Source organism: Otolemur garnettii, unplaced genomic scaffold (genome assembly GCF_000181295.1).
Source record: "Otolemur garnettii isolate 467f Iridium unplaced genomic scaffold, OtoGar3 scaffold00009, whole genome shotgun sequence".
NCBI lineage: Eukaryota > Metazoa > Chordata > Mammalia > Primates > Galagidae > Otolemur > Otolemur garnettii.
The window spans coordinates 33,068,093-33,095,713 of record NW_003852404.1 but is presented as its reverse complement, the minus strand read 5'-3'; the positions used below and the strand labels follow the sequence as shown (position 1 = coordinate 33,095,713).

The following is a 27,621-nucleotide window of genomic DNA, read 5'->3' as shown; positions in this document are numbered from 1 at the left end:
GAGTCTCTTGCCTCAGCCTCCCAAGTAGCTGGGACCACAGGCGCCCGCCACAACGCCCGGCTATTTTTTGGTTGCAGCCATCATTGTTGCTTGGCGGGCCTGGGCTGGGGATTCGAGCCCGCCACCTTAGGTGTATGTGGCTGGCGCCTTAGCCGCTTAAGCCACAGGCGCCGAGCCAAGAATTAAAGATTTTATTTAAGATTATAACTTTCTTTCCATTTCAACATATGAACTGCCTAGAATAGTGCCCCACAAATACTGTGTGTTGGCTACTATTGTTTTCATCAATTACATTATCATTTTAGATGGTTACAGGATAATTTATTTATAACTTACTTTACTTGTTGTCCATTCTCTATCAATGGACAACAAATTTATTTCCAATTTTTCCCTATTATAAGATAAACAATCTTTGTATTTTTTAGATTGAATTCCTAACAATAGAACTGTTAGATAAGTGGATAAGCAAATTTAAAATGTGACATATATTCAAAAACTTCCTTCAGAAAAATTAAATCAATTTATACCCCAGGCAAAGGGTTGGAGAGTGATTTCTCTCTACATCTTTCTCTGCATATTATTAATGACCTTTCACATCTCTGACAAACTAATAACCAACCATTTTTCCTTATTATTGCTTTAGATTGATTTAATTTAAAATTTTTTATAGTTACTAGGGAAAATAAACTATGTGTATTAAATACTCTTATTGCCATTTGAATTTTTTTCTTGAAGGAACTGCCTGTGATAATCCCAGGCCTACTTTTCTGTTAGATCCTCTTTATTTTCCTAGTAATTCATAAGAGTTCTTTTGTTTGTCCTATGCATCACGAGGACTAGTCTCATAGTCACTCAGGACTACGTACCCTATTTTCTGCTACAGTTGGTTATGCTTGCTTTCACTGTTGCTTTGTAACTTTATAGAACAAAGCTTTTAAAATTGAATACTGTAAGGGCCATTTTTCACTTCATGATTTGTGGCTTGACTATCCTGTTCTGAAAGTTTTTCTTCCTCTAAGCAAATCTTATTTACTGTATTTTGCTGTGTAAAATGTGCTCCTGTGTATAATGTACACCCACATTTTTAGCCCAAAATTTCAGAAAAATGCTCACTGAGAAAGTGGCCAGCTCTTAGATGGGAGAGCCATGTCTGGGAAGATTAACACTCCCCTGGTAAACATGCAGATCACACTGTCCTGGGGCTGCCTGCTCTGTGTACCCCGCCCTATCCCTCTCTCCCAAACGCCCCTCTCTCCCTGCCATCTCCAGGCACAGCTAAGATGGCCGTGTATGTTGCGGATAGGGCAGGAGCTTCTGAGGCCACTCAGCCCAAGGGCAGCCAGGTGGGTCCTTGGGGCCTGTGCAGGGCTTCTAGTCTCCTCTATGCTTTCAGACCTTGGGCCTCAGCCCTCCCCACGACTGGGACCTGTGTCATAAGCCTGGCCACCACCCTCTCCCTTGACTGTGGCACTCAGCAGAGGCTGCTATGGCCTGCTCCCACTGGATCCCAATCCTAACCTGGAACCTGGTGAGCCCGGCAGGTCCAGCAGGAAGGGCATGGTAGCCCCATGAGGCTGGCTGGGCTCCCCACTCCTGAGCCATACTACCCATATATTAATACACATCCTTATTTTTCCCTGGAAAATTAGGACTAAAAAGTGTGCATTATGCACAGCAAAATACAGTAGCTACAGTATGTGCCAGTATCTTTAAGACTTTACTTATTAACACATTTGGAACTTAATTGGGTGTACAGTGTTCAATGATTTTACTTTTTTCCAAATAGTTGTTCATATTCTTTTCTCTCAGATTTGAAATGTTACCTTTACCTTACACTAAATGCTCATGCATAATTAGGTTTATTACTGTTTGTTCACTGATCTGTCTATTTTGTCTAATACCTTACAATACTTCACCACTTTTATGATCTGAGGTAAAAGTCAAAGGACTATCAGGTGTTTCTGTATAATGAAAACATATCAAAGGAAAAGTTTTGTGGAAAAAGGAAAATTTGCATATTGAAAAGGAGACTGTCAGTAATTTGTTTTCATTTCTTTACTGACTGTATTTTTAAAAGTATATAGTTTTAAAGTATTATAACTATACACACCCCATGCCACTTTTTAACTTAGGAACTTTCTGTATGTGGTATACTATGCTGTACACTGGTATTTTTCACTTCCTTATGCTGCGAAAATACAATGCTGAGAAAAGCACTGGGACTTGTGCTATATACTGAACAGTCATTTACAAAGTGAGCTTTATTGTATACTTCAGAGTACATTAATGTTTCGAAGTGAAAAGCAAAATTTGATTTCCTTCTTTTCTGTCAATATTTTTAAAAAAACATATAACACAGGAGCCTGTAGTCCCAGCTACTTAAGAGGCTGAGGCAAGAGAATCACTAAAGCCCAAGAGTTTGAGTTGCTGTGAGCTGTGACACCATGGCACCCTACCAAGGGTGACAAAGTAAGACTCTGTCTCAAAAAAAAAAAAAAAAAAAAAAAAACCTTAATATAATTTTTGATACAATGGAGACCAAAACTGTCTTCTATTCTATTAAGATAGTTTTACTATACTTAGAAAAGTACATATTTAGGGTGAATGTAATAGGGTTACTGAAAGACTGAATACAATTAGTCTTCTGATATCTAAGCAACTTAAGAGCAAATACATCATACTACCAATTAGTTTCCAAAATAAACCAATACCAAAACTATCCAATCATCTTCTTACCTACGGAGCTGCCTCCCTCCTCAGCAGCAGCTCTAAGGAAGAAATAATCATCCACTTTTCCAGATGAGCCAGATGTGGAAGGAGGCAGTGAAAGGGGAGGAGGAATGAAGAACACACCAACTTCCACGGCAGGCCCTAAGTAAATAGGGGAGGTTTAAGGAAGCACTGCCCTGGAGGAGCCATGGCCATGGAGGGCCATAGAGCAGAGCCCATGCAAATGCTGGACACCACGGGAAAATGAAAACAAATACACATACAAATACACACACATACACACACGCATGCACGCACTCAATCTCTTTATAACTAAAATCTATAAATTAATGTTGGTAAAATCTCTGATAATTTAAAATAAATGGTATTAAGATAAAGGAGAATTTTTTGCTATTTCCAACTTTTTTTATGTTAATATTTTATTTAAACCCGTACAAGCACCATGCTTACAAAATAAACTTGCAATCTGAACTAGCAGACACTGAAATCACAGTTTAAGAAGTTGTGCCAGTTGTTGGTTTTGATAAATGATGACAGAGAACTGTTAAAATCCATAAGGTTTCAAGTGTCCTGAATGAGACTATATTAGACCATCTAAATCAGTGGGAACTGCCCAAGCATATTCAAGTAATTATATGTGTATGAATTATTATTACAAAAAGCAAGCAAATACAGATCCTATCATAAGCTTAATGTATTTATTTTAAACATTACAGGAATATGATTATCATAAATATCAAATAGCAATAAGACAAATTTCTCTAAGAATATTCAATTTGGGACCTTTGGTTTTAAGTTGCATAGAAGATTATTTATTATATTCTTCCAGAAATAAAAAATAAGACTTGTCTAGAAGTGTTTGAATTATGCCTCATATAAGTTACAAAAGCTCAAACTTAATAGATTCAAGTATGATGAGTCTAATGAACACATAGGGAAAGTAACCATACTAAGAATACTTAAACTGAATTACTAGTCTACTTTCACCAAATATCAGCATTTATACTTTTGTGAAAACATATATTCATCATTAGCCCACATATGGATTAATGACATTGCTTGGATTTTTAAAAAGTCCAAACATTTTTTAACAATGCCTTACTTAATATCTATATGAATGGGATCAAACATTCCTAAGTATCCTGAGAAAACAGAAAACTGTTTATAAGCCCAGCCAACAGCAAGATCCCATCTCTATGAAAAATAAAAAAAAAAAATTAGCCAGGCATATGCCTATAGTCAGAGCTACTGGGAGGCTGAGGCAGGAGAATCACTTAAGCGCAGGAGTTTGAGGTTACTATGAACTATGATGACACCACTGCACTTTTCCTTGGGTGACAGAGTTAGATTCTGTCCCAAAAGAGAGAGAGAGAAAAGACAAAAAGGAGGGAGGGAGAGAGGGAAGAAAGGAAGAGAAAGAAGGGAGGGAGGGAGAAGGATAAGGAAAAGAAAAAAGAAAAAAGTATTGTTTATGCATTCCTAATGCATTGAGTATCTAAACATTGTGGCAAAAGGACAGTAAGAGCACCACAGAGACAATGTAACCAATATAAATGCATTATTCCACATGACAAAAATGCCCCCAAATAATATATTTATAAAACACAGTAAAATAATTGCCAAATTCAACATTTATTTTCATTGTCATTTAATTGTCAGAATAAAATGACAATGAAAATAATCTTATTTCCCTTTTGACACTACATAAAAAGGTAAATTTAAGGGGGAAAAGAAAAAGCAGTAAACTTTTCATCAATCTCTCACCCTTAATTTCTTTTAGAAATAATCTCTGGACAACAACTTCAATTTACCTGCCCTCTTTTCCCAACTCCCCACCTTCTTTCCCAAATTCCAACTTTATAACTTAAGATATAAATATTACATTTGTTACCATTCATACCTCAATGATTACAGATGCTATCGGCCGAAAAGGATTCATTGGTTCTGGGTCCAACTCAGCCAGATCACCAGTTCCATCGAGTTCAGCTTCCTCTCCTTCTTTTTGTTTTCTATTGTTGGGAGAAAAAAAATGAAATTCCTTTTGACAAAGTGTTGAGCCATGTTTTTAAAAATGTGCCATAGGTTTAAGGCTATTAAACTAAGTAAACATCTAGACATGGCATTGAATTACTGAGAGTATTTCAGAAATCCTCATGTAGGCACTAGGCCTCTACCTCCATATAAGGATTAATCATTTGTATTTTAAAAAAAAGAAGTCCTGACAAAAGTGACATTTTCTATAGTTGACTTCTTAATGTCAATGGTGCAAATGAATTATTTTTCATGTGCCAAGAGTGTATATTAATTTATTAATTACCTTCCAAAAAATCGATGCTGTCTATTTACTAGTGTTAGCAAATAAGTCTTCTTGTTAACACTCTTCTTAAGGGTATGTCTTAAAATAAAACTAGGAAAACATTTTTGAACCTATGCTTTTACTTTTGCGCAAACATGTTTCTTATTTATTATACAGAAATAAAAGAACAGGACTGTAGGGAACGCCAAGAGCCAGATGATATCTGAACAAGATGATCTGCGGCTGAGGGGTGGACCTCGGGCCATTCGTCCCTAGGTGTTCCTTGTGAAAAAAGAGCCCGAGCCTTCAGCACGTAGTCATTGTGAATTACTCCCCTCACCCGATTTGTTCTGTCTCAATGAAAGGCTAGTGCGGAGGTTACTCAGGGCTACCCTGCAAAGAACGGCTAACCTGCCTCCCTCAAGCTTGCACTTCTAATCCTTGGCATGCCAGGCTCCTTCCTGAGATGATAGAGACCAGGTCCATAGGGGCCCGATGGGTCACGACACAAGACATCTATAAAATGATTCTCTAGAAGTATATGACAAAGCAATTATAAAAAAATTATATATTTTATTAAGTTGTATATAATATTTGAAAAATTAGATAACAACTATTGCTTTGCATAATACTGTAAGGGGCTATAAAGATAACTTGGCCATAAACATTCAGATTAAATAATTCCATATTATTAATAGTTACCATTAAAACAGTTACTATCTCTATGATTTATGGTTAATGTTGTTGTATACATGAAGAGTTATTAAGTTGCTAAAACAGGCAGCCAAAGAAAGAAATGAGTACTGTGGATCTTCAACTTCACTATAAGTATAAGCAATATGGTTGTTCATTGACATGACATCAATTAACTGTGCTCTGGATAGAAATATATATTCTTTTATTCTGCACCCAGGAAGCCAGCATTTTGAGAGTTGTAACTTACTACCTCTGTGACTTTGGACCTGGATCATTGAGCCTCAGCTTTCCCTACCTCATTAAGACTGTTTCAAGGATCGGATAAAATAATGTATGTGAGAATACTCCATAAATGAACCGGCTCAAAGGACAGTCACTGTTATTGATGTTGTTCATTTATTAGTAAGCAGTTTCAGGTATAAAGTATTAATAACTTGCTGTCACAAAGCATATGACAAGTGTTTGCAAAAACACTGGAAATGATTATCTAAACCAATTGTATCAGATTTTGCAAAATAAAAAGGTTGTTTTTAATTACTCTTCTCTGAATACCAATTTACTTTTTATTACAGAATATCAGCTCAACAGGAGAGGTCTGAGATCACAAATGGCATGGCTAAGGAGAAAAGGAGAATGAGTATTAGAAAAGCCTACCATACACGATCTAGAATATCACTGTGGAAAACACAAAAACTTTTTTAAAATTACTAACATGAAATTTCTTGTATCTAACTCATTTTTTTGTAGTTGCTTCTTTTTTTCTAGTGTAGAAAAAGCAAAGGAGTTTTCAGAAAAGCATGGCTATATATTTAATATTTATAAATATGTAAAATGTATACTTACATGAATGATCAGTTATAGTAAGCTTTAGCATTATAAATCATAAAAATATACACTAGATTGAAAACCATAGACTCTCCAAAACCTCCTATCAGCAGATGCCAAAACTATTCACCCCATTCTTTCTTTGATATAGAGGCCTACTTGAAAGACACTCCTATTATTGAGCACTAAGGGATAAAGAGTTATTTCTATAAATATAGTTCTTTCCTGTAAATCCTACTTCTGAAAAATACCAGTTCTCAGAGGATTTCTCCCACAGTATAAGGAAGCACCTCACAAAGGGATCACCAAGGGTAGGGGGTTCTTGCCTGCTGGGTGGCAACTCTGTGAAGTCACATGGAAGGCCAATATTACTCAGGCAGATGACAGGCAACTTGGGATCAGATTTTGCTTGAGTTGAATGACTCTCTAACCTTCCATGTTTGCTGAGATTAAAGAGGTTCCTCATGCTCAACACTATTGACGTATTGAGCCTGACAATTCTTTGCTGTGAGAGACTGTCCGGTGCACTATGGATGTTTAACAACAGCCCTGTCCTCTGCTCAACAGATGCCAGAGGCACTCTACCCCTCCCCACAGCTGTAAACTGTAAATCACTCTGTACATTGAGAACCACTGTTCTAATGGCACCCATAGGAAATAAGACATAAATATTTCAAACTCTTAGAAATAATGTACATAAGAGTACATTTAACTACTGTAATGCCAGCAGAAAAATTAGAAGGCAATTAAAATTGCATAGAGACAGTTCCATAGCAATAGAAAATGTACTGAATGTCTTTCTTCATACAGAAAGAGGAAATGGAATAGACAAAACTAGCAAATCATTCATAAAACTGTCTTGTTTCTGGCTCTTTAAATGCACTGTGGGAGAAAGTTACCTCTACTTACCTTTCTTCTTGCAATTTTCGCACTCGTTCAGCCCTTTCTCGTTTCTCTTGTTCCTCAAGAGCACGCTGTTCTATTGTATCTTTCTGGATGCGCTCATTTAAAGCCTCAAAGTCTCTTGCAATAATATGTAGTAACCAATAAAGACCCTTCTTAATGGACTTGTCAATTTTCTTTCCATATCCCAAGATTGCTGAACAAGGTTCCTAAAACATAAATTTATTTAACTCAAAGACTAAAATTTCTCCAGACAAATCTATGCATAAACTATTCAATATAATTACTAACAAATCAAAATTAAGCCATTTAAATTAATGGTTATTTAACTTACAAAAGATACCTTTGCAATGATCACTAACATCAGTACATTGGAATCAACATACTTTTCATATAGTATCCGTAAGCTACTAGAGACATTTTCTCATAAGAAGCTGACAATGCCAGTTATAATTTTAAGCACATTTATTGAAAAACAAAATTGACTGCCAAGAAAAATATCCCAGAAGTTTTAATTCTTTACGCTAAAATTTGCAGCAATAAGCATTCGTAAGGTTGACAGCATAATGATCATTTTATGGAACTAGACTAAATGATTAAATCCCCTATCCATCTTCCTTCAGGCTGTGTGACAACTCTCCTGATAGGATTTTCAAAACTCATTATAAATCTCTCAAATGTTTAAATTTTATATTTGTACTTTTCCATTTTACAAAGTTCATACCATGATGTGTTGATATAGCTGCAGATCCTATTAGGCAATATCTTAATCAAAAAAAAATGTGAAAATCTTTTGAAACTATGGAAGGTTAGTTTATGGAAGTCAATAACGATCAAATAGAAAATAAGCGTTACGGTACTAAGTCATGGCAACAGGACATGATAGTGCGATTTCCTCCAGAGAAAAAAAACTCTTGTAATAATTGCTTTCTGGTACTACCTTTATAAAAATGAAGTTATACTGAACCTCTTTCAAAGTGCAGAGAAAAAACTTACTATTTGGCATAGGCACTTGTGCTCATTGACCAATTTTTCAAGAGACAGACATTCAATCACATCAGCTTCTCCTAAAGCCCCTTCCTTGTCTTGTTTATTTGCCAACCTAGAAAGACAAATAAGGTAGTTTTATAGCAAATATATAATCTGATGGCAACTTGAAGAAATTTTGACCATATTCTTCTATTCCCATGTTTAAATTCCCATTTAAATCTACAGATTATACAACACACTGGTTTTAAAAATTATTATACTATCAATTTTATCATTTTCCTTTAGTATTATTTTAAAAAGTTTGTAAGAACTGGTCTATACAAGGGAATCGGATAAAGAGAAGTGTCAAGAAAACAAGTAATAGATCAATAGGTCAACCAAAAAGCTACAAAACAGAAAAAGCAAACTGTTTTCCAGAACTCACGGCCATAAATTATGTCCTTGTCTTCTTAACATACAAACTTGTGTCATTTTACATGCCCAAATATTTATTCTGAGCTTGCAATATTTGAGCTCACCTACATTTCTAATATGTGACTATGTCCATATAGATGTGCAACCTACTGTAGACAGTAGCCACTTTTGATTTATTTTGACATAGCACTTAGCATAAAAAAAAAATTATACTCAATTAAAGACAAACTGAAGACCAAATACAGAAAAGCCAAAACAAAGACTAAGGAAAAACAGGAATTAGGCCAGGTGCAGTGAATCATGCCTGTAATCCTCACACTCTTGGAAGCTGAGGCTAGTAAATTGCTTGAGCTCATGAGTTTGAGACCTGCCTGAACAAGAGCAAGAACTCGTCTCTACTAAAAATGAAAAACAGAGCCAAGAGGATTGCTTGAGCCCAAGAGTTTGTTGCTGTGGGCTATGAAACCACAATACATACTCGACGAAGGGCGACAAAGTGAGACACCATCTCAAAAAAAAAAAAAAAACAGGAATCATCAATTTGCATATCATACGACATAGGTCAAAAAGTTTAGGAAAATACTGTCTTGATCAGGGTTTGATAGACTCTTAGGCAAAAATAGATAATTTTAAATACACAGAATAATCTAATTAGCCCCATCTATCTCTTATCTTTACAAATTATCAACAATGTGTGATTCTTGCTCATTTACGTACCTGCTACTTTTTCTGAGTCATATTACTTCACCTGGATATTAAAAGCATTACCATAATACCACTAGTATACCTAACAAAATAACAATGAGTCTTCAATATTACTCAATTCACTTAATATTCCCCAATATCATTTTGCAAATGCTATGTTCAACTTCAGATCCAAACCAGATATACATTGCATATAATTTATCACTTCTTTCTTTCTGAATCTGTGTTTATTTTGAGTACCTACCATTCTCCACCCCCAACATCACAACCCCTTTTCCTTCCATGATATTTGTGAAATAAAATATGTCATTTTTCTTTAGAATTTGGACAGTATCTTCTTCATAAACTCATTCAACACACATACCCTATATTTCCTATATCTGATAGATGTGGAGGCTGGATGAATTTCACACTGAAATCTTGTGACAAACATATTTCCTATGTGGTGCTGGTACCTAGAAGTAATATAAAATCGCTTTTATATAATATCCTATTTTAATGATATTAAAATTGACTAGTGAAGTTAGTTGGAGTCAGCGTGATCCATCCAAAATAAGTTCCTCATTAATCTTTCCCCTGATGATTTTGAGCAACCATCAATGACCTTCACTTTACTCCATTATTATATAAGAGTTTATGAAAGAATGACTCTTCTGTATTTCTTCTGCATTTACTAGCAAGATTTTTGCGCAAAAATATACTTTTATCAACTACTTGATGACTCTTAACAATTCATAGAGAAAAGTCAAGGTAAATGTTTCATCCTTTGCCTTTATTTACTAATTTTCCTCATAATTGTGTCCTAGAAACCTCCAAAAGTGATCAAGTTGCTTTGTTGTTTTGATTTGTCTTATTTTCAGGATCATCATTATGAACTCAGGGGTTTAAAAAATAAGATGTGTTTTCAATTTACTGTAGTTATTGTTCTTTTTGAGGCTCAAAGAGTAGTGGGAGTCCCCTTCAGATTCACATCTGCATTCTTTTGGTACAATTCCATAAATCTTTGATAGCTTCTTTGCTTTCTACTATGAAAAAAGGTTCCAGATCTAGAAGTATCTGCTTTCCTAAGGAGACCTGATCCTTTCAGAGGGAAATGGTATGTTAAGGACCACAATCTGGGCACTATGGATATACCTGGCCATTGACTTGTTCAGGTACAAAGCTAGGAAATAGTCTTTTTAGAAAGAAAAAACACTAAATTATGGGTCCATATTGATTTTTTCATTTCTAATCAAGTATTACCAAGTTTTGACTTAGCTTCCTTCTTCCTTCCTTTCTTTCTTTTTTTGAGACAGGGCTATAGTGTAGTGGTGTCCTCATAGCTCATTGCAACCTCAAACTCCTGAGCTGAAGCAATCCTCCTGCCTCAGCCTCCTGAGTAACTTGGAATACAAGTGCAGGCCACCAGGCCTAGCTAACTTTTTTATAGGGTCTGCTACTGTTCAGGCTGGTCTTAAACTCCTGAGCTCAAGCATTCTAAAAGTGCTAGGATTATAAGACTGAGCCCTGTCCCCTGCCTAAGATCTTATTTGTATCTCTTTTTACTTATCCTGAAAATAATAGTTCCTAATGACATTGACTACTTGCTTCGTCCAATTAGGTATAGAAGTTTCAACATAATCTCAACATTATTCTTAAATATAAGACTACTAAATGCAATTTAAGATTTCTTTGTGGTTTTCAGTCCTAAGCTAAATTCTACTTAGAGATGCATGAAGGAAACACTGAATTTTTTACTTAAAATAACACTTTTCCATACATTTATGCCACCACCAAGAAATATAGCTAGGTTCATTTGTTTCTAGGTGCTTCTGCTTTTGGGAGAGAGGTTTTTGAAGATTAAATTTCTAAGATATATACATGGTTCCAAACTCAAAACAATAAAAAAAGTTACAGTAAGAAAGAACTATTTGAAATCTCTGACCCTGTCTCTGTTCCTTCCCTTCTCCTATAGGTAACCATTTTCATTAGTATTTAGGTCATCCTCCCATTATTTCTTTTAGAAAATATAAACAAGTATATGGGAGAAATAGTCCTTTAAAGACCACAATTTGGGTATTAAGGATATTCACTGCTATTGACCGGTTTATGTATGTCTGTAGGTATACACATACAATATTTATATCCACCCTTCCTTTCTTCCTCAAAAGCTAGCACACTGGCTTGGCGCCTGTGGCTCAAGCGGCTAAGGTGCCAGCCACATACACCTGAGCAGGTTCAAATCCAACCCAGGGCCTGCCAAACAACAATGACAGCTGCAACCAAAAACTAGCCAGGCATTGTGGTGGGCATGTGTGGTCCCCGCTACTTGGGAGGCGAAGGGAGGAGACCTGCTTGAGCCCAGGAGTTGGACGTTGCTGTGAGCTGCGGTGCCATAGCACTCTACCAAGGGCGACAGCTTGAGGCTCTGTCTCAAAAAATAAATAAATACATACATACATACAAGCTGACATACTATATACACTCTTCTTCACTATCTCTTTTTTTAAAAATGAAGAGTAAATCCTGAAACTACCCTGAAGCAGTATAAAGAAATCACTATTTTCAATAGTTGCAGAATGCTCCATGGTATGATGTTCCATAATTTACTCAGCCAGTTTACACCAAAGGACTTTTGTGCTTCCAGTCTTTTGTTTTTACAAGGAGTACTGTGAGGAATACATGTGTGAAGGAGTCATTTGTTTTATCATGAGAACAGATTCCAGGAAGTGGGACTATTAAATCAAAGAATAAATATAAATGTTATAGATATTATAGCAAAGTCTTTTCTCTTGCCCTCAAATAATAACTCACATGGAAAAGAAGGAAGTGATCAGGAATTTGACAGTATGAAAGGTTTTCATTTCTAATTTTTCCTATAAATATTTCCCTTTGGTTAAAAAATAATTTTCAATTGTTAAATTAACATAATAAATAGATAATTTAACAGGTTGCTTTAAAACTTAGTTCTATATAGAAAACTATGGAAGAAACTTATTTTAAAATAAAGATAGCAAGAAAAGTAGGGTGGAAAATTTAAAGACAGGAGCTCTTTTCTGATTGTTCTACTTATGAAATTCCATAATTTTATGAGCTAAGCTCTTAGGAGATTTCCTAAAATAGGACAAAGTTCAATCATTTTAAAGTAAATGGAACAAAAGCTTTTATACCAAGCTTCTTTCCATTCTGGTTTATTCCTATTTAATTCTGTGCTTTTAGCAAGCTTTATTCCTATAGAAAAGAGAGTAATCTTTGTTTAAATATAAACTCATTTTTTCAAGTAATGTATTTCACACTTAATGTAGGACTGGATGTGCAGAGCCTGTGCAAATATTCTACGTAGGCAGTTTTAACAATGACTTCCTGCTACCAGCCAGCTCCAATGAAAATGATCTTCCTTTAATCTAAAGAACAGGCATATAACTGGCAGAACCGGATTCTCCAGGTGTCAAGTAAGCAATCTGTTCTCATTTGCTATTAACAGCAAAAGCACAGCTTTATCTCTTAACTTATTTGACTTCATTATTTGGCTTTCAATTAAGAATGTGAAAACCATACAGAAATTAGCTTATGACTTATAAGATATGTAAGTAATTTAATGAAAACATTACATGAGATGATATTCAGATTTTCTTGCAAGACAGGACTCCAACACCACAGGTGAAAAAGCAACAGAAGGAACAAGACAAAAAGGTAAATAAACCACTCTTTTTTATACTTTTTAATGTGAAATAACCATAGACTGAAATCTGCTCACATTGTGGCATTTAAATATAGCTTAACAAACAATGAAAGTTACGTGCTTTGCTCAGATTTGGACTGGGCAGCCGATCTGTTCTTATACTACTGATATACTAACTGGGATTTGGGTGTAAAATTCTTGAAAATAGACTTCACAAAAACCAACTTTAAAGAAAATAAATTTTTTCCAAGTTCTTTAAAAAAAAGTAACTTCTCATTTTGTAAACCCTAGAAAGTCAGATCTTCTAAAAATAAACTTAAGATTCTCTTTTTTATAGACAAAACTATGAATTAACCATCCTGTGCTTACTGTAGATAACACTTTTACATTTAACTCTGAAAAGAAGATTACAACCAAATTTGGCACATATGCAACCTTTAAAGTTCAGATAATTTTTTATATGATCTTAACTAATTGCTTCATTGTTATTTCTTATAATCTTTTAAAATTAATTTGAGGAAATTAGGAAATAACCTTGTTATAAAAGAATTAAAATATTCAGTCATCTTTTTAATGTTTCCACTAGTATATTAAAATATCAAAGTGCTCAATGATCGTTTTAATGTTTCAGCTAGTATTTTTAAAATATTTAAATAATATGATTTGGCATAAACATTACATGGATGTGATAGTTGGAAAATTTTAAGGCAACATTAGATGGGGCAAATACTTCAAAGACCATGTTAGAATTTAACAAATAATCCATCTCAAATCAAACAATGACTCAGAAGTGTTTTGAGGGGTATACTTGAGAATTGGCTATATTAACCCCTAGAACACATTATTTTTACAGCTATGTAGTTTTAAATTTAATATACAAATCATTTTATGCATGTACAGTTTATTTGACTAATTAAAAATTCAAAAATTACACATCTTATATTTACCCAAAATGATGTTAATATTGTTAAATTAAACAAGTTTAGTATCTTCTTTATACTAAAAGTAGAAAGCATTGAGATTACATTAAAAAACGTTAGAGAATTCAAAAGCAGAAAATATATGCAATCTGTAATAATTTTTTATTGTGTTTTTAGAAACCACTATTTTGCCCTCATTTATGTAGCCAAAAAGGTTCATGTTACATCAAGATGCTCTTTTTTTGACTAAGTTAGGGAAATGTTATAAGTTGGCTTCACATATAAAAAAAAAAAGAATATTACATTTTGGGTAAAACCTGGTTTCATTTCTTGAAATATTTCATTTAATCAATATAGTAAGTATAGAAAAATAGCTTACTTGAAAACATCTGTACATAAACTAGGTAATTTTTATTCATGTTCCTGTTTCTAGGAATTTTGAGTCTGTAAAAGAATATTTTATTTGAGTCACCCAAGTTTACTTTTCTATTTCCCAGAACAAATGTCAAAGTTGATTATAATATGTACAAATTAATGTTCTAACTTTCTTTTTTCAAATATCATATTTAAGCTTAAAGACACTGTTAATTATTGCTAGTGAAATTCAAAACTATATAGCAATACTGTAAGCTAAACATGATGAAAGATAATTCTTACTTGTATAAACTCTTCTAGCATTAAGAAAACAAATCTAAGGTTAAAAAAAATTACATGAAATAGTGATCTTATCAACTTCACCTAGCCTAAGCAATTTAATGATTTTACAACTACGCACGTCACATTTTATGCCTACGTGAACTGTTTCTTCCAACTTTTAAATTCTAATGTGCTAAGATGTCTCTCTTTATCTAATATTCTAATTTCTGATTATGTAAGATCAATAAGTTAAACTGGAAAGTTACATATACAGTTATGAGTATACAACTACTAGAAAATGCAATTTACATACAGCATGTATCTGAGTAGCTACATTTAAGCCAATATCTGCACAGATGAACAAGGAGTTGGGGGAATATTGTGAATCATGTTAACTCTGCAAAGATAATCAACTTTGTATGATGGTTAGAAATAGAAATTGCTCACTATTGTGCTAAACATACATAAATGTATAATATACTTTTAAGTTTAAAAAATTAAACTACATCATTCAAATTTAAAGTAAAAAAGGGAAATTTTCAGGTGCCAAAAAGGAAGAGGGAACAAACTTATAGCTTATGTAACAAGAAATAATTAAAGCTACCTCCACTATGCTACTAGAAGCAATATTTTACCTTCAAAGCTAAGGTTTACAATTTGTGCATTATCAGGAACTAAAACTTAGTTTCTTAAATGAAGTAGTGAGCCTAGGAAGAACAGAACGTAATCTGTATACAAAGTCAGGAGTATCTCTGTTGACTTGCTCAGAATTACAGCAGGAAGTGAGGTATCTATTCAGGCTATAAAAATCACTGGAGAAAAACGAGGCCTATAGTTACACTGCCTGGGCTACAGAAGGCAAACTCCACAGGACCTGATTAGTAACCACCACAAAAATAGCCCTATGATATATCCATAATTTATCAGCACACTCAGAGAATTCCTGTATAATTCCCTACTGCAGATAAACTACTGATAAAGTTCACCAAATATACCTGCCCACCTCCAAGAGAGTGGCCACCAGTGAGTAGCTATAGTGAATAAAGGCATTTCATTCCTGGGAAACTAGAAATAATCTAATAATGTAAAGTGTCTTTAATATCAATAGACTCAAAATATTCAAAGGAAATAAATGAAGATACGGGATCCATAAACCAAGGTGAACACAGTATAAACTTTATAATTGACTTAAAACATCATTTATATCATATGAATGCCATGATATATAACACTGAAAGGGAACCCTATTATATTTCCATGCTTTTCATTTAATATCAAAAACATACAGAAGTTTGTTTTTTTTTTTAGAGACAGAATCTTACTTTGTTACCCTCAGTAGAATGCTGTGGCATCACAGCTCACAGCAACCTCCAGCTCTTGGTCTTAGGCAATTCTCTTGCCTCAGCCTCCTGAATAGCTGGGACCACAGGTGCCTGCCACAACACCCCACTATTTTTTGTTGCAATTTGGCCAGGGCCAGGTCTGAACCCACCATCCTCGGTATATGGGGCTAGCACCCTAGTCACTGAGCCACAGTTGCCGCCCCAACATACAGAATTTTTTCAAGTGGAATATTTACTTGCTTTTGCTAAGATTAGTGAAAATACATGTTAATCTATTTTAAAGAGTTTCTTAAAGTATCTTTTATTCAAATATAAAAGTTTAGTACTCCTTCAGGGAAACATCTTCCAAGGACAAAAATGAAAAGACAAACCTAATAGGTGTCAGAGTCAAATATCTTGGCTTCTAAAGTAAGTGCAATAAAATTTACCTCCCCAAAGGTAAATACTTTAAGATATACTGTATTTAAGTATCAATTTAAAATATTCTATTTCTTTTTTTTTTTTTCTTTTTGGCCAGGGCTGGGTTTGAACCCGCCACCTCTGGCATATAGGGCTGGTGCCCTACTTTTTTGAGCCACAGGCGCCACCTAAAATATTCTATTTCTTAAAAAAAAATTTTAATGACATCTTAAAATTTTAAAACATCTATGATGTTTCAGTAAAAGGCTTTCAGTGGCACTGATAATTTGTTTCTAATTTTTAAAAAGAAAGATCTATCCAGTCACAAAAATGTTAGAGGGAGTTGTTTTAGATTTATTCCAAACATGCATCCAAAGAAAAGGTTCAAGACATTGTAGTTCTGAGAAATGCAAAATTCAAGGATTGTTAAAAGTGCCTTGGCCATTATATAGATATGACTTGGTTCTCAAGAATTCAAAATCAAAATCTGTTTTGTTTCATAGTGGGTTCTTCTCTCTCTCTTCCTCTGCTAAACTTTTAACAGTTACTCTTTCCCTTTCCTCGTAATATCAGAAGCACAGGTAGGTTAAAAAAAAAGTACATCTTGTTTAAATATTGTAGCTATAAGAATTCATAGAGACAAACTAGTGTAAGAGTAGGAAACAGAACTCAATGTACGTAAATAGGAATGAAGGGTAACTAATTTCCTATCTATCCTATTCCAGATTATGACTCTGACCTGAAGCAGAAGAAAATATAAGAATCCCAATCTCTACATGATGCCAATGGTAGGATTTAAAATTTTTTTAGAAACTTTCTGTGATACATTTCTATGGCATCGAAACTAATTCTTTTTCTTCTATGTTTGTAAAGTGATCAATTTGGTCTGATTATATAAAGATGCTAATAAAGTTGTTGCAAACGAGAGAATAATATCTGATATGATGTATTATCTCCTGCTAAATTCTTTTCGCTTAAATAAGCATAGTATTTATATTGCTAACATAAATGACATTTGTTACAGACCAACTTCATTTATAGTATATTTCGCTGGGATGATCTATTTCTGGAGTAGGGGAAGAGAACAGATTTAGAATCAGGTAGATAGAGATCTAAACGTAGGCTCTGCCATTTTTCAGTTGTGTGGCTTCTGGCAAGTCACTTTGAAGTTGGCTTTCTTAGACTGGAATGTTCCTTTAATGTTTCTTAGCATATGAAAGGTAAAGAAAATTGAGAAGATACAGTTCTTAAAGAAAGTATACCAAAACCCCAAACCCCTAAGTACCTAAACACATGAGTTTCCAAAATGAAAAGTCTCAGTACATGTTTAGAAAATAAATACCAAAGAATCCCCTCAGGTCACATTATTGTGAAATTTCAGAATACCAAGAATAAAGAAAAAAGGGCAAGAACTTCATGAAAGGAAATACAAAAACAGGTTTTATGCAAAATATCAGGAATCAGATGACAGATTTCTCAAGGGCAACAAAGCTAGAAGACAAAATAGCAGAACTTCCAAAATTTTAATTTCCAAGTGAGAATTAAATCCACAGGAAATATATTATTCATGTATAGGGACAGACCAACAAGATTCTCAGTAATGCAGGTATTATCACATCTGCATTTTGAAAGGAAAGCTATGGTATACCTCCAAGTCAGAGGACAAACCAACAAAGATGAGGAGGGGAATAAAATCAGAATATAAAAGAAAGGAGGGGAAAAAAATCCAGCACAACCAGGTCACATCACAGAGTTCAAGAAATGAAACCTCAAAAGAGGAAACAATAAATGCAATAAAATAAAAATAATATTTTCTACATTTAAACATGTCAAGAGGATATTTTCAGTTTTAGAATGAATTAGTGATGTGTATGTATAAAACTAAGCAACAAGAGAAATGTAAAAGTTACACGTTTCTTGATCTGGGTGGTGGTTATATGAATGTATTCACTTTGTAAAAATCAACACACTATACACATTTATGTTCTGGGTACTTTATGTATATAAATATATTAATAAAATGTTTTCTTTAAAATGCTCATTTTCCATCTCCATCAACTGAAAAAAATTGAGAAACAATAAAAAAAATTATTTGAAAAAGGAAATATAACCAGAGTACTTTATGTGACTCAGGTATAAATAATATTTTGGTAATCATAATAATGTAAACCTGATTATCAACCACAAACTATGAAACAACTATATTGGGAGGGTTAAGTTGAAGGAAGGAGAAAGTTAAATTCCACATATTCATAGCAGAAATTTACTGTATTATCTACAACTGAAAACAGAAACAACCATGCAAACCTATCACTTAGAAATGGGTAGTTTAAACCAACATACAGTTAAGGGACTAAAAATGAGTATTTTGTATTTTTGGAAATACAAAAATATGGTGTGGTAGAGAGGCAGGGGTAAGATATTATTATATATCTTTATAAAATCTTGAAGTGATTTGACCTCTTACCCTGTGTAAAAGTATTATTAAATTTAGGGGGGAAAATCACATTTTTAAAAAGCGAATAAAAAGTCTATGACTATATTAAATGCAATGTGCCATATTTAACACTTCCGGGAGTAATTTATTTTCAGCATCAATATGGTATTACCAGAAAGCATATAGATAAGGAAGTGTTAAATAACACTAAAGTAAAAATGAGCAGTTGGAAGCTATTCAAGATTAATCATTAAGCCAACTGACTTCCACATCAAATTTCCTCTACACTGGAAAACAGAATAGTCTTTCTCAGAGGCATGTAATAAATTGTGGTGGTAATTCTGCTTTCACAAAGTTGCCACGTGAGAAAAAGTTTCCACAATTACTTCCCAATGATTTTATGTATCTTTAAATATCTGTATCAGCATAATCATCAAATATCTGATAAAATACTAATACAGAAGAGTATGTAGATAATACTAGCTTTATGTAGTATATATAGTCTAGTAAATTTATATTCTATTCCTTATAATAGAAAAAACATTGATGTATATAGAAATCAGAAAGCTTGCCTTATTATACCAGTGCTATAAACATGTGCACCTTGATTCTGTGCAAGACACTTTACTTTTTTGATCCTAAATTTCCCCATAAGAAAAATTAGAAAATTCATTAATTAACTTTTAAGGACTCCTTCTGGAAATCAAATTAGAATATTCAGTAGGTATGAAAGAGGCCAGGTTCATCTCTGCCTTGGTAAACAGAGAACTATACTGCTTAGGTTGATGAGTTGTTTAAAAAAAAAAAAAAAGAAAAAAAAGGTGGCACGCACCACTTCAGGGCTATAGTATTTTAATGTCTAAGAGAAACTCTCTAGCACTTCCTTCTCTCTGCATGGTGACTACACATTCAGAAAGGCAGAGCTCAAGTTTCTAAGTGGCCAAGACAAAGATCAGAGTGAGCAAGCAATATATCTTTGTAGTTTCAAACCAATAAAATCTGGGATTTATTACTGTAGCATGATCAATAGTATTTTGACTGATAAAATAGAAATGGGTAGAAACTTTTATAAACCAAATATTTAAATCTCACAGGAAATTCCAAGATAAATTACCTTAGAAAGTTAAAAATTCTTAATTTTATCTTTTATTAGTTTGAGTTTTTACTTTTATTGGTTTGAGTTTTTACATAGGATATTAGGTTAATTACAATTAAATGTAATTATAAATAATTACATATAACTTACAAATTAACTTGTGTATAGTTTACAAAGAGAAAATACAAAAAAAAAGAATATCAAACTTTTCACACATTTAAATTTGTTGCTCTAGTAACAAAGTATTTCCCAATTAAAACTGCTTTGTTTTCATTTTATTGTTTTATTTTTATTTTTCAGAGACAGGATCTGTCACCCAGGCTGGAGTGCTCAATTCTCCTGCCTCAGCCTTCAGAGTAGCTGTCACTACAGGTGTATGTCACCATGCCCAGCTGATTTTCTGAACTTTTTTGTAGAAACAGGTTTTATTCTGTTGCCTGGGCCTGGTCTTGAACTCCTGGGCTCAAGTGATCCTCCCATCTAGGCTGAGCCTCCCAATGTGCTGGGATTATAGATGTGAGCTACCGTGCCTGGACTTGTTTCCATTTTAATAAAGGATAAAAATACCAGGATGCTCATATATTATTACACATATTCCCTCTATTTTGCTTATTTCATACTTGTATGGAAAAAGGCTAAAAAATACACTGCTAAAAGATCTGCCTGACAATGGCGAATAACTAGTGTTTTACATTGATCTATAACTTTCCCAACACCCAAAGTTGGCAGTTCTATCTATATTATCTTCTGACATGCCTCCTTGACTGATATTACTTTCACAAATTTTCCCAGTTTAATATCATTCATATGGGTGCAGTGCCTGTAATCCTAGCACTCAGGGAGGCTGAGGCAGGAGGATTGCTTGAGATCTGGAGTTCAGTACCAGCCTGCACAAGAGTGAGACCTCACCTCTACTAAAAACAGAAAAATTACCCCAGTGTTGTGATGAGTGCCTGTAGTCACAGCTACTTGGAAGGCTGAGGTAGGAGGATCACTTAAACCCAGGAGTTTGAGGTTGCTGTGAGCTAGGCTGACACCATGACACTCTAGCCTGGGCAACAGAGTGATATTCCATCTAAAAATAAAAAATCATTCATAGCTTATTATTCTTTTCCTCTCAGATCTCAGAAAACCATTAGCTGTAGTGAGTGCTAGTCTGAAGGTAGAATATTCTGAAGGTAGCATACAGAGAATGAAAAGATAAAGAGGGAGGGGAAAATAGAATCCCTTTCCAGTTTAGAAGTCTCTCTCTCTCTCTCTTTTTTTATTCTTTTTTAATTTCAGATTGATATGAGGGTACAGATGCTTAGGGTACATTATTTTTGTTGAGCCCTTTACCCAGGTGGTATGCTGGATACACAACCTTACATTGGGCACATTAGGTGAGAACTTGCCAATCTCCCTCCCTCCTCCCCTTAGCACTTTCCCTCCTCCCTCTTCCCCTCACTGGAATATACTTGCAATTTTTTTTATTTAATTCCTGTGGGGTGTAGTTGTTTATATATAGGTTTCATATTTGTATTTCGTACATTAGATACTTGCTTTCCCATTCTTGTGATACTTTACTAAGAAGAATGTACTTCAACTCCATCCAGGTAAATAAAAAAGATGTAAAGTCTAATAGAGACAAGGTCTTGCTTTGTTACCTAAACTGGAGGGCAGTGGCTTGATCATAACTCACTACAGCCTTGACCTCTTAGGTTTAAAGGGATCCTCCTGCCTCAGCCTCCCTAGGCCTACAGCTGTGATGAGGTCTCACTACATTGCCCAAGCTCGTCTTAAACTCCTAGACTCAAGTGATCCTCCTGCCTCCTAAAACACCAGGTTTACAGGCATGAGCTACCACCCCAAATAAGAATTTAGAAATCTCTTAATAAGTTACATTGATTGAACTTTTTTCACTTTTACTATAGCAAATCAGTGAGAAAGAACAAAAAGACTACTATTTGAATTAAATATTTCAAATATATAAAATAACAGAACATTATATTATAGGCAACAAAAACTTGCTCTTAAATGTTTTCAACTAGTATTTAAAATGCTTAACAATCAGTTATATAGCAAATGTTTCTAAATAAACTTTAATATCTATAAAAAACTTTTTCTGTTAAAAACAGATTTCAAGGTCTTATCCCTTGTGACCTGGCACCTTTCCCAGCCACTTCACTGACCTAATTATTTGCCTCTTCTTAGAATTTACCCTGCAGCCTAGGCGATCTCTCTGTAGCATCTGACACCAATGAAAAAGTTTTCTAGTGAAGAGTTGAGTCCTTTAAACCACACTGCCAGAACCTGAGTCCTAACTCTACCCAAGCTAACACCTTTGTTAGCTAACACCACGGCTAAATTGTTTAAATTTAGATCTTAATTTCATTATCTATAAAATACAGATCATAAGAATACAAGAATACTTAATTCAAATTTCTCACCAGAATATACAACACACTGAGAACAGTGCCGGGTGCATATTAAGAGCTCGAGTAAATAAGGTACCAAAAACTCGATATGAGAACTAAATATAAGACACATCAAGGTGCCAAAAAAAATCAGAATGAATAAAGATCCTTGCTCTCATGGAGCTTATGTGGGGAGGAGAAAGTAGATAATAAATTAAGATATTAAAAGGTGAAAAAGTGCTAAGAAAAATAAAACTAGGAAGGATCGAAGAGTTGAGAGGAGTTGCAGTTCTAGACAAAGTGACCAAGAATAGCTTTACTGAGAAGGTGGCATTTCAGCAAGGCCTAAAAGATTTAGGGAAATAAGTTACATACTACCTGGAAAAGAATATTTCCAACAGAGAAAATAGCAAGTACCAAAGCCCTAAAACTGGACAGTGCCTGGCTTGTGTGAGACTGGAACAGATGGAGGGGAAGAGCTGTATGGGGTTGACATGATTTGCTATTAGTTTGGCTATGAGGCACTGTTTGTTTGGATGTGAAGTGTGGAAAAAAAAATAGTCAAGAATAACTCCAAAGTTTTTGGTCTGAGCAGTGTAAACAACAGAGCTGCCTGAAATGGAGCAGTTTGGGGGTTTGGAAAAAGACCATATGCTCATATTAGACACAGACATTAAAATGGAGCTGTCAGGTAAATAGATGTTTTGAGAGTCGTCTACACTGGACATACAAATTTGAGTCATCAGCTAATGAACAGAATTTAATGCCATGTGGCTGAGAACGATGATGCCGGAAAAGAGGACTGAGCCTAGAAAAGTCCCAATATTCAGAGATTGGGGAGATAAGAAGCCAGAAAAAGAAGTGAAGTAAGAACCAAAGAGGTAAGACGAAAACAAGGAGAAACACTTCTCTTGAAAGTGTTTCAAGAAATGATTGTGAGTTGATGGATTAAAATCAACAAGTCCTATTACGTATTTATTGCATCCCTATTTCTATTACAAATTACTTCCTCTACCCCGGTAAACCATTCTCTATATAAAAGCAACAACATCTTTTAAAAATACAAATTATGTGAATACCCTATTAATTTTCATTGTATTCCATGGCATCCTGAATGAAATTTAAACTCCTTACTTCGGCACACAGAGCCTTGATGATCTGGTGCTTACCTTTCTGACTTCATTCCTCTGTTATTACCCCTTTCATTAGTTTTCTATCTATACAAGCATTCATTTTGTTCTTAAAAATTATTAGTCTCACTCGTTGCTCTGGCACCTCATCTCCTATACTCAGAATACACTCGCTTACTCTTCAGCTGCTTGGCTTCTTAATATTAAGTCTCATAACTAAATTTCCTTATAGAAACCTTCCCTAATTGTTCTATCAAGATCCAGAATTATCTCATTTATCATTTTAATTATACATTATCCATCTCCTGCTAAACTATAAATTGCTCAAGGACAGGGATTGTTAAATACATAGTACAAGATTTAAAACTTTGCATATAGTAGGCCTCAATAATTATCTGACAAAATGCTAGTCCTTCAATTCAAAGGATACCAGTTCAACATTTTACCTGATGCAGGTATCATTTCTATAACATACTTGACTGGGTCATCATTCAAGTACATCTTGAATATCTTCAGTGACAGCAAACTCATCACCTTAGGAAGCAGTTATCTCCTTTGGGGACGGCTCTACTTATTCCAACAGTCTTCTTTATACTGAACCAAGCCTCTCACATACATTCCACCCACTGCCTTGTAAAGTCAAGTAAGTCTAATCCCTCGTGTATATAGAAGGTCATATACATTTTAGACGGTAGTTGCATATATTCCCTACACATTCTCTTTTATAGAACAAATATTTCCAATTTTTTCAATGCGTATGTTTTTTCAATCTCATTCTTTCCATGCTAGTTTAGGAAATTCCTAATTTATAAATTTCCTTCTCCAAATAACATGCTTAGAAATTCACATAGTCCCTATCCCACAACTTGCTCAAAATAGCATAGTATAGGTGGAACAAATATCTTTCTTAGTTTATCTAGACAACATATCATACTATTATTCATAAAACCAAGATTATTCATTCTGATAGTTCTGATAGAAACTTGATAATTAACTAAAATCTCTAATACTTTCGTAACCACTATTGTGAACGCAAGACTCTTCCAACTTTGTAGATGTGAAGATGTTTTCTATATAGCTAGGTTAAATATTTTAAATCTATTCCTGTTGAATGTATTTTTGTAACTTAAGAGTTCCATACTATTGTAATCTTTGAATCCTTTCTTTCTCCTCACACATATCAAATATCTTTCCAAATTTTATACCATTACATTATTTGCTAAGTATACCTTCAAAGACAATATCCAAATCATTAATAAAGACATTTCCATAAACATGTCAAACACAGTCTCAGTCTGGGTGCAGTGGCTCACACCTATAATCCTAACATTTTGGGAGGTTAAGGCGGGTGTAGCCCTTGAGCTCAGTAGTTCAAGACCAGATTGAGCAAGAGCGAGACCCCATCTCTACTAAAAATAGAAAAACTAGCCACGTATGGAGGAGGTGCCTGTAATTACAGCTCCTTGGGAGGCTAAGGCAGGATGATTGTTCAAGCCTAGGAGTTTGAGGTTGCTGTAAGCGATGATGGCACAGCACTCTACCCAGGGCAACAGAGTGAGACTCTCAAAAAAACAAAAACAAAAAAGAACACTGAATTCTATAACATAACAGCATCACATCAGAGACATTTTTCTCTGGTTCATACTAATATGTATGGTTGAAATGAGTATTTATACTCCTAAACAGCTTCTCCTTGTCTTCAAAAATGTCCTGAAAGACATATCTATAGTCCAGATGCCCTGTGAAAATAAGTGTTTTAATTGCTTTTTATTCCCTTCATTTTATATATAAACCATTATATATAAATTATATACATCAATTTGATTCTTATGGTTACCCACACAGAATGTGATGTCAATATTATCAGTACTCCCAAAATAAGATAAATATATTACTATGTTTATAAAAATATCACTTAACATAAGTTGACATAAATTTTTTTCTGAAATAGCCTAGTTATCTTTTCAAAAGAATGTTAAGGAATGAGTAATTGCATACTCAAACCAAGAATATGTTTTTATATATGCAATGAATAAGGCCACAAAGCTGTATCAAATAATATGCTAATCAATCCAAAGGCCTCAGAAAATGTAAGTTCAGTATTATTTTTATCACTTAAAGTTCTCATATGGAACTGTCCTATTATTACAATGCTTTTAACTGACTTCTAAATATTTAGCAACATGAGTATATTTTTAACATTACATAGACCAAATTAGGTAGAGACAGTATCTTTTGTAATAAGAACACTTTGGAGTCTAAAGATTAATCCTAAATGTTGAAGGTATGGTCAATAGCACCTTTATAAAAAAGAAAAAAATTCTATCCTGTGACAATTGTCATGACACTAAAGAACGTATTTTGGGCAATCACATCTCCCTAATGCTTTCTAGCTCTGCCCTCAACTAAATGGCACTCATAGCAGCCCCACATTATGCAAAGTAATTTATAAATTATTTTTCTTCCTTTTCCTATTTCAATGACTTTCATAAGAAAATTCTTATTGATTTTTCTAATTTTTAACATCTTTGTAGAAAACTAGGAGAATTTTTGCTGGGACATAGTTATGTGACAGCAAGTGCTACTGTGGAAAAATGCCAAATTTTTCTTTATTCAATATAATAATTTTTGCTTTTTAGGAAGAAAGAGAAGATGAAAGACCGCCTTCAAGAACTAAAGCAGAGAACAAAGGAAATTGAACTTTCTAGAGAAAGTCATGTGTCAACTACAGAAGCAGAGGAACAAGGAGTGTTTCCTCAGCAAGCTGTTATTTATGAAAAAGAGCCTGTAGCTGAGAGACATCTACATGAAATCCAGAAACTACAGGAGAGTATAAACAATTTGGCAGATAATGTTCAAAAATTTGGGCAACACCAGAAAACTCTGGTGGCTTCAATGAGAAGGTTTAGTCTACTTAAAAAAGAGTCTAGCATTACAAAGGAGATAAAAATCCAAGCAGAACTCATTAACAGAAGTTTGGATGATTTAATTAAAGAAGTTAAAAAGTCAGAAGCTGAAAATGGCCCATCATCAGTGGTCACAAGGATACTTCAATCTCAGCATGCTGCGATGTTCCGCCATTTTCAGCAAACCATGTTTATATACAATGACACAATAGCAGCAAAGCAAGAGAAGTGCAAGACATTTATTTTCCGTCAGCTTGAAGTTGCTGGAAAAGAGGTGCCTGAAGAAGAAGTAAATGACATGCTTCATCAAGGAAAATGGGAAGTCTTTAATGAAAGCTTACTTACAGAAATCAATATCACTAAAGCACAGCTTTCAGAGATCGAACAGAGACACAAGGAACTTGTTAATTTGGAGAACCAAATAAAGGATTTAAGGGATCTTTTCATTCAGATATCTCTTTTAGTAGAGGAACAAGGAGAGAGCATCAACAATATTGAAATGATAGTGAATAGCACAAAAGAATATGTTAACGATACTAAAGAAAAATTTGGACTAGCTGTAAAATATAAAAAAAGAAATCCTTGCAGGATATTGTGTTGTTGGTGCTGTCCATGCTGTGACTCAAAATAAAGAAGTTATTTTAGAAATTTTTCCATCTTTATAGTGAAAGTTGGCCTATATTTCAGTGTCTTATATTATTTTTCTTCAATTCATGGATCCATTCATGTCTTTCATCACTATTAACTTGTAATTTTTCCCTTTAATACTAACCCATTTAGAATTACAGAAACTTCTGAAGCCAGTTACATAAACCAAGTCTTTATTTAATCAAACTATAACATCATGGTTACCATCATCAACTCCCAGGTTAGCTACTGAAAATGAAATGAATGATCTTCAGTTTGTAGTTGGGTGTTGAGCTCTACATGTATTAAGCACTTTTCAAACTTTCAATGCTGTAACAAGATGAATGTGCACTTAAGTGATGACTACTTAAGCAATCTCTGTGGCTCATTTGAGAATATTTTGGTAGTTAAGAATCATATAAAATAAGACCTCAAAGTGTGCTATAAAAAAGCAAAGTAAAACTAGAATCTGTATCAAACCTTTTATCCTCAGGTAGGTAAGTTAACTCAG

At 34.2% G+C, this 27,621-nt stretch overlaps 2 protein-coding genes across 3 annotated transcripts in view; one reads left to right on the top strand and one right to left on the bottom strand.

Annotated features, from left to right (window-relative positions):
* The window catches only part of ARL13B (ADP ribosylation factor like GTPase 13B), a 73,580-nt gene that overhangs the window by 8,695 nt on the left and 37,264 nt on the right, over positions 1-27,621 (bottom strand). For both annotated transcript variants that reach the window (XM_003783937.3, XM_012801564.2), the window contains exons 4-6: positions 8,447-8,552; positions 7,457-7,659; positions 4,631-4,739 (exon numbers count right to left, since the gene is read on the bottom strand). In XM_003783937.3, the coding sequence (XP_003783985.1) occupies positions 4,631-4,739; positions 7,457-7,659; positions 8,447-8,552 (418 nt within the window). The remainder of the gene's footprint in view (positions 1-4,630; positions 4,740-7,456; positions 7,660-8,446; positions 8,553-27,621) is intronic.
* STX19 (syntaxin 19) lies at positions 12,886-27,127 on the top strand. The gene is made up of 2 exons (XM_003783938.2): positions 12,886-13,231; positions 26,217-27,127. The coding sequence occupies exon 2, from the start codon at positions 26,230-26,232 to the stop codon at positions 27,112-27,114; it is 885 nt and encodes a 294-aa protein (XP_003783986.1). The 5' UTR covers positions 12,886-13,231; positions 26,217-26,229; the 3' UTR covers positions 27,115-27,127.